Source organism: Centruroides sculpturatus, unplaced genomic scaffold (genome assembly GCF_000671375.1).
Source record: "Centruroides sculpturatus isolate CEXI.00-Female unplaced genomic scaffold, Cexi_2.0 scaffold113, whole genome shotgun sequence".
NCBI lineage: Eukaryota > Metazoa > Arthropoda > Arachnida > Scorpiones > Buthidae > Centruroides > Centruroides sculpturatus.
The window spans coordinates 408,418-417,405 of NW_019385770.1; the positions used below are offsets into that span (position 1 = coordinate 408,418).

The 8,988-nt window shown below is 28.5% G+C and overlaps 1 protein-coding gene across 3 annotated transcripts in view; it reads right to left on the minus strand.

The window, feature by feature from the left end:
* The window catches only part of LOC111641969 (1-acyl-sn-glycerol-3-phosphate acyltransferase epsilon-like), a 56,234-nt gene extending 48,631 nt beyond the window's left edge, over positions 1-7,603 (minus strand). The window contains exon 1 of one of the 3 annotated variants that reach the window (XM_023388230.1): positions 7,256-7,603. Coding sequence is in view for 1 of the 3 variants with exons in the window: in XM_023388227.1 (XP_023243995.1) it covers positions 7,256-7,284 (29 nt within the window). In the remaining 2 variants the exon portion in view is untranslated. The remainder of the gene's footprint in view (positions 1-7,255) is intronic. The other 2 variants (XM_023388229.1, XM_023388227.1) reach the window with 2 other exon arrangements.
* Between the last annotated feature and the right edge of the window lie 1,385 nt (positions 7,604-8,988).

Below are 8,988 nucleotides of genomic sequence, written 5' to 3' on the forward strand. Positions count from 1 at the left end.
AAAGCATGTGCACACTGACTATCTGCTAAGCTGTCGTGGCAAAACTTTTTGACAAATCAAGCGGAAATTGGTATCGTATCTTTAGCAAAGATGGCTGAATTATTCCCGCCAAAAATTAAATTGATCGCAGCGCCGCATATAGGCAAGGCCGCGAACTTTCCGAACAGCCCTCGTATTTTAGTCAGCATTCATAATAAGAAACGCTATCTCCACAGATTAAAAACCAGCGATTACTTATAAATTCAATTTTAAAATACGTAAAAAATTATGATAATACCAGGATTACATTTTATAACATTTTGAAGTTTAAATTGAAATACAATAAAGGAACAAATATAATTTCAAAAGTATTTAAAATACTGTAGAAACAAATTTTGGAATTCTCGAGTCTCAACTATCGACTCTCGAGACTTAGATATTACCATAAAAATTAAGGAATATATTCTTACTAGCATAATAAGCGAATGAACGGATACTGATTTAGATTAATGGCATTTTGTAAAAATTTTAAACTTTCGAAACTATACATATTGTCAGAAATAAAGCAAATAAACCAATCTTCCATGTATACACATTTTAATCTGGTATACTGAAATATATATATATATCTATATATAATATATATATAATATATATATATATCTGTAGCTGTATGAGTATATTTTCATGAATTACAAATCTTTCGATACGTTGTATTGAAAGAATACATAAAATTTTATAAAGGTTTCCTGTTCATAAAAAGCAACGAGCAAATATAAGAGCAGAGTTCGCTTGAGTTTACTTTAAATTCCTATAATTCGTTAAAAATATTTTTTAAAATACGTTTTTAGAAAAAATATATTTATCGAGAAAGCAAGAGAAAATAGCGATTATTAAAATAATCACTACTTTTTCCTGCAAGTTTGCATTGAACGGCATAAATTATCAATGTTCGATAAAACATTTGAGTTTCAATATTAACAATGATTTATGCTAGAGAAAATTAGTCCTTAGTTTCATATTGACGGTTAAATGTTTCAAGTTTAGACCAGTTCAGATTAGCTCTAACATTTGTCAAAATAAATTGTGCTATTATGTTTTTAAGGTATAACTTTTTAGTAATACAGTACAGTCGATCCCCCTATAACACTGTTGATTTTTCCGTTTTATATGAATTGCATATTGTACGAGTCACTTAGATTTTACAAATACGTGAGCCGTTCATAGCCCGGCACACGTATTTGTGCGATTATGTGAAGGAACTCGTTAATAATTACCGTGTTTATTACGTTTATTCGAGATGACTGGTGAAATACAACGTGGGTAGGATCCGGTAAGTAGATGGAAAATGTGTTTCATAGAGAAATTACTTTAGAAAAACAGAGCAAGCTACTATAATGCAATAAAAAGAGTTGGTTACATAAGCTTTTGGCGAAAGGTTGGAAAAACTAAATCTGCGTGAAAAAGACGCCTTTGCAATATCGAATAGTAAAAAAGATTTGATGTTCTCGAGACTGGTGAAATGAAAAAGTTGGTCACAACAGGTGAACTTGTGAAATACTATTTGTCAGTCCAGAAAATATTCGAAAGATATTGTCAAGTAAATTAATTAGGTGTATAGTTTAATTAAGGGAAAAGGAGTAGCGAAAAGTACATCACTGTAGATGACGGAGATGGAGGAAGTCTCACCAAACGTTTTAAACTGTCATATACATAACCAATTGGATGAACAATTTTTAACGAACCGATTTGAATTAACCTATTTATTTTCGACCCCAAAAATACCTTATTGACTCTTGGGGTCGATATCGACCACTTTGGGTACCTCTAGTCTACGTGGACTAGGAGTCCGCTTTAGTGATATTAGTGGTATATGAATTTTTTCTTTATTATTATATTATTAATAATTATTATATATATTATTAAGCTCATTTACTAGTCATGTTACTAAACTCAGAAAATATTTGTAAAAATTTTTATAGTCATTTCTTCACTTTCGGGATTCATGAACTATTATATTCATAATTAAAGTGGGAGTTTCCACAAGTATATCATTGTACAAAACACACAGGGAGGGGGAAGGTGAAAGATGGCTCAAACTGTATAAATGGACGGCCCCTAGGACGTAGAGGTCAAGATAGAGTGAAAATTGAAACTTCAAGCAAATATGCCAAGACTGACTGAAATAATAAACTTTTTTTTTATTGATATGAGAAACAAACCAACAAAAGAAAAGTAGGAAAAAGAAAGACTTCTTTTTCAAACCTATTCTTCACTCAGAAATGAATAGCTGCTGACAGATAGACTTAATTGACAAGCAATCTCAGGCTGGTCAAGGTTTCAAGTTCATTACGATTAGGGTTTCTCATTTCCCGGTATTTTGCTTGTCCCGGGATCCCGGGATAAAAGTGAACTGTTTCCCGGGATAGAATTAATTATTTTTAAGGTATACAAAATATCTTGAAATCAAATGATATAATTATTTTCCATTTTTTAAAGTAATTTTAAAGTTTTGTAACCTCCAAAATCATATTAATAATGCTGTGTTAGGTCTATAGGCCTATAATAAAAATTACCTTTAAATAACGTAGAAATTTTCACAAATAGAAAAAAATTAATTAAAGTTTGCTGGAAACTGCATACAACAACAACAAAAAAAATGTTTTGAATTGAGTTAAAAATTAAAAAAATGAACTTCTAATTTAGAAGGTAATTTTCGTTTTTTAAATAAAATATAATACAAAATATTGCAAACTTTTATAAGATTTTAAAAAGCAAAGATGGTCAATACTCCGATAACTCACTCTAATTCTTATTTTAGTAATGAAAAGTCTTGCCACCGAGAATGCCCTTTCCGATTCAATTGATGTGATTGGAATAGTGTTTAATGCATTTAAGAGAAGACAGATATTATGTGTTTTTTCACCTGTAGCCTGGAAGCTTTCGAGTTCGTTTTCGAGATTGTAGTACTTCTTTCGCTCTCTAGTATTCTTGATTTGTCTACCTTGGCTGCTTTAATAGCGGCATCAAGCTTAGAGCTCGATAATTCGGCAATTCATTTGGCTTTAATAATCAGGTTTATGAAGAAAAACTTCATACTTGCAGACTTTGTACTCGTTTGTATCCTTGCCCAATTTGCACAATCTGGCGTCAGGCATTTATTGAAGCTACTGGGCATGGTTAAAACTCAAGACAGCGTAAGCACAATTATTCCAGATATTACAGGTTCCGACAAGTAAAGAATTTTTATAGTCATGCCACAAATAAGCTATATATTGATTATTGACCATTTGTGACATGCTATAACGAGCAAAAATTTAAAAAAAATAATAGGTAGGTTTAAAATTAATAAATACAAATGTATTCTGACAGTGAATGAGTTAATTATGCTTTCTATTTGCAAAATTCCTCAACCTTAACACAAAATAAGAAAAAAAGTGAATTTTTAAGAAATTTGCGGGATTTCCCGGGATAAGAAAAATTTCCCGGGATATTTCCCGGGTTAAAAAAACAACCGGGATCCCGTTTCAGAAACCCTAATTACGATTTACCAATAACATTTTACCAAATTTGTCTTACTGTAAGCACTCCAAATCAAGAGTTGAAGAGGTTAACTAATATGTTTTTGATTTTTGTGTCGCCTTTATTTTGCATTACGATTATGAAAGACATTATGCATATTTCATAATCGTATTTTGCATATACGATTATGAAATAGAGGAGCTATTCACTTCCCGGCCAAAGTTAAAGATCGTTCATAGGAAACCACAACAAAGTCAAAGCCAGAACTCGATAGAACGAGTCAACATATGAAATATGTTGGCTTCATAGATTAAAAACAATCCATCATGAATTGGTTAAATTATCTCCACTTTGTGGAATTTAAGAAAAATAGAGCCCTTCATTAAACAATTATCGTATAAAGCTGTGTTCGATATTAAGCAAAGAGTTAAACTTAAGACATCAGAACTGCCGTCTGACGTTATTAAAAATATCCAGGATGAGGAAGAACTTCAAAAATCCTTCAAGCAGATGAATGCACAGCAAGAAGAAACTGAAAATGGTGACGAAGACATCGAGGACGAGATGCTAGCTGTCAAATACCTCATTAGTAAGCAAAGAAAATTGAATCATGAAAATTTTAAGAATCAGGCCAAAAGAATGAAAATGATTTCGGTTATTTTGCCGATTTCCGATAGGCATAAGGCAAATTATTTCCAAAACTCAACAATTGTGCTTTAAAGAAATGAGAACATATCTGTACAAAATTGAGACAAAGAATGGAGTATTGAACGAGATAAATTACAGGTAAGTGCACTTATCTTTAATACGATTAAAATAAATTTTATGCTGAAAATTAAACGAAAAAAGCAATTGATAGATAATAGTTATTTCTTTTAGGTCCGAATTCGACGTTTCTCAAGTTCTCTTAACTCAAAAAAAGTACAACAGCAGAAAATTTCGCTGAGGAGTGTAATAAGAAATGCAACAATAGGAATTGAACAAGGGTTCATTTGCAGTGCATGCAAGAAGAACTGCACTTCAAAGTGAAACTTCTGCAAAAAAATGAAATCTTTGCATCTCGAAATGCCACGATAACGTGCATTGTTCCAACAAAGAGCGAAGAGCGTAGTGTATGCTGATAACGATTATTAAAGTAATAAGCCTAATAAAATTTCGCGAATTACATTGTTATTATCTTTTGTAGTTACTATTTCTATAAACATTGTATTTTAACAGTGAGGCAATTTCAGTACTATTTCTTACTAGCTAGAACTCTTATAACTATAGAATATTTAGTGAATTATTAGTTTATTATCAACTGCAGTTTGTTAATTCTAATTAAAAAAAATAAATAAATAAATTTAAAAAGTAGAATTAAGGAAACGGCTTTGTCAGAATTAGTTTTATCTAGTAAGATCGTAATTTGGCTGATTTCAAGTTTCGATTGCACTATATAAAATAAAAAGTGAATATTTTAAAAAATAGATAAAACCTGTTCAAAATAGCACCTTAATAAAACGGAAATCTGCCTAAACATGAAGAATTCTTGGAAATGCAGCGATTTTCTATATTAAAAAAAAAATCTGTTAAAAGCGGAAACCTGCCAAACCAGAAAAATATTCGATACCGTGTAAGTTTGGTTTTACTGTGTAAAATAAATAGGAAGTAAAAATTGCTTAAATTTATACATAATTTATAGGTAATAAATAAATAAATAAATATATATATATATATACACAGGATATGCAATCGCTCATTTACCAGACACAATTTTCAAAAGTTTTTCGAGTTAAAACGAAAAAACAAAAGGAAAAGAAAAGGAATTTAACTTTAATAGCTTATTCCGATTTTGGTTGTTTGGTAATCTTAATATTTATTAGTTGTTTACAATCCAATTTTTTAAATAATTCATCAGCAAATTTTTAAATCATCAGCAAAATAAAAATTTTGATGATTATTTTTAAAAACTGATTTGCAAAAAGAATAGCATGTCAATAATCTTTAAACCTAAAGTCTAAAAATGTAAATACACTTATCTTTGTGAAATTAAAACTATGCTTAAAAAAATAATATATTTAAAGTTATCAATATTAATAGTATATAGTCCTATATATAATTTTCATATCATTTGTAAAATATCTTTTAGGTTAACATTGAGAGAGTCTTTACGAACTAAATTAATTTTTTTTTTCTTAAAAATTGTTGTTACAGGTAAATTCATCACAGAAAATCAAAAAGTTTGGCACTTTTCCACATCATTTATCGAATCGCCTTCCTTGCAATTCAGAAACAGTAGCTTATTCCATAATAAAATGTAGCTCGTCAAAGAATCGAAAGCAACACAATTTCTTTTAATATATAGGCTTATTTGATAACAACGTTTATTTTATTTCTATATTATATTTTATTTTCTTGTTTTAATTATAATCTACAAATTTTTAATTGTAAAAAATTAAAAATACGGATTAAATTTAATTAAAAAACTTACAAAAATCTATTCTTTTGCGTTTATTGCAATTTTTAATAATAAATCAAAATTATTACATAAATAATCCAATTGTGATTTTGCAAAATATTAGTTCATTTCCTTTCGTTCCGTATACAATAAAATTACAGAAATTACAGATTTGCTTCTAATTTAATAACATTATTTCTAATTAACAAAGTCAAGGAATTTAAGGAATGATTCATTCTCAATTTTTAAACGAATTTACATCTCTATATAACCATTTCTTCTATTCATTTATTTTTTAATAAAATAGATAAGACCAATATAACTTCTACGCTATATAATTTATACATATAGTAAAAAAGTTATATTGTTCTTGTTAAGAAGTTAAAATAAAATTTGAAAATTTTGAATATACGAAGAATAATTTTTTAAATAACATTTTTTCCCTTTTATTTAAAAAATTTGTTTATCACAATTATTAATATTATGATATTTATTTATTATTATAAACAAGAACAGAGCTTCTTCTATAGAAACAATACAAAGCCTCTTCCTAAAACAATATACGTATTCAATAATACACGGGAGGGGGGGTGCAAAAGTAGGTATACAGTTGAAAATCTGAGAAATATAAATATTTGGTGTTCATTATTATAATTATTTTTATCTTTTATTACTTTCGTATTCCGTATTTGTAATTTAATTTGTACATAAAAATAATGTTTTTTCTTCCTGTTTTCTCCCTGTATGTTTTTTTTCCATAATAACTGTATAACTATTGATACTTTTGTACCCCGCCCCCTGTATGCAAAAATAGCAAACATTATGTGTGTTTACAGTACAAAACATATGATTTTATTGTAAAATGTTTTATAATTTTATGTATGACATATTTTACAGTATCAAATATATTGTGTATCTCATATTATTCGTACTCTTTTCGTATAAGCTGTATTAAATCTTCGATCCTCTCGCTCTTTGTAAAAGTTTTTAATATACAAGTGTGGTATTGAAATATACAATTCTCCTCACAACTAGGAGAAATGCACGCAGCTTCGACAATATCGATCACGTTAAAAATTAATATTTATTTTTGTAATTTGTATTCTATTTTTAAATAATTAAGCCTTTATAATATAAAAGTAAATAGGATAAAACTTATTTAAAAAGCATTGGACATCTTCGATCGTCTGCTGAATTTTTCGAAAAATTCATCGAAGTGATTGATTATATGAATAAAATTAAAATTTTTCTTATTTCAATTTGTATTTAATTTATATAAATCATAGAATAATTAATATTATTGGTTAAATTACTTACATAATTCGAAAAGAGCTCTTCAATGACATTTCAATTCACCTCTTCCTGCGGCAGACGAACTACAAAACCGAACACGTTCCTGCGATGACGTCACTCTATCGCCTTGGTTACGAATAAAACAAATTGTAATACTTATAAGAAAATAATCGGCGAGAAACTATTATTGTGAATTCGATTCGGGGGGAAAAAGTATTTTGCTTCGATTAAGGACGGATTCTTCGAGTTTATTTGCGATATCTTTTCTTCCAACCAGTTCTCTCATAGCTCGATTTCCGGGGGTGTGTGAGGACGCAGTAGTAACACGTGACTAATGTTGACGTAAAGTACACAATCGTCCCGGTTGTATATATATTTTTAATTAAATAATTTTAAATTTGAAGCGGAATTAATTTTCAAGAGTATTTTAATTTATCAAAATAACAATAATAGTGTATTATTAATGACACTGTTTATTTAGGTCATTACTCCCGACTCTCGAATTATTGTATCATTTTATACCAATCATCACACTAATAATACTTTAATTCACATCATAATACGTTACAAAAGAAACGAATAAAGTTAAATTCGATTTAAATATCGCATAAAGAAATAAAATCATTCAGTTTTATTTCGAAATTATATGACATTTGCTGCGTTGAAATCAAAAACATCATCGCTTAAGTTATATCGATTTTAAATTTAATAAAAACAATGAAATTAATTTTCAAAAATATATTTTATAACATTAATAATCGAATTAATGATTATTTCTATCAAATATTTGTCAAAATTTATTTTATTTTATTTTTCTCTTTTAGAAAAGTTTCATAATAAGAAATTTGATGCTTAAAAAATTCAAATTTTTAAATATTTAAAAAAACATGCATAAAAACAAACCGAAGCTTCATGAATAGATTAATCAAATATAATATTTATTTAATAATCACAAACATTTCATTATTAAATATTCGAAAAATCTTTTTAAATTTTTATTTCGCATTTAATTATAATTATAATTATAATTATAAATTATATTTTAGTCGAAAAAAAGTATTTTAAAGTTACTTAAGGTAATTTTTAAATATTCAGGCTAATGATGTGTGATGTAAAGCACGTGCATTTTTTTTTTTTAAATCATAGAGACTATTTATAAACCTTGAACTTTTAACACGATTCCTTACATTGTGTCTGAAATGACCTACTTGAGAAACACATCTGTCATTTTCAGTCGTTGCTTATTCTCACATTAAACATTCTTAGTTGAGAGAGCGCTAATTTAACGTGTTAGACTAGTGTTTCTCAACGGGGGCGATATCGCCCCTACGTGGGTGTTTTTCCATGTTGAGGGGGCGATTTGTAACAATTTATATATTGGGGCAAAAAACAATTTTCTGGGCGATATAGTAAAACATTATATTAAGAATAATTAGATATTGTATTCGTTATATCATACAATAATTAAACAAATAACATTATTCTAGTCCATAGTCTATTCAATGCAGTACGAATTTGGTGTTAGCCTTGGCCTTCGGCATCGGAATTTTGAAGTGAGGGGGGCGATACTACGTAATGGTTTTATTGAAGGGAGTGATACTACGTTGAAGTGGGTGATACTACGTTGAAGGGGACGACGATTCGTTAGAGGTTGAGAAACACTGTGTTAGACCCATTAACCTGCTTTCTCGTGCTTAAAAAACTCTAAATAGGAATTTTATTGCGATTCTTAGCAATGTAATATATAATTAAAACCG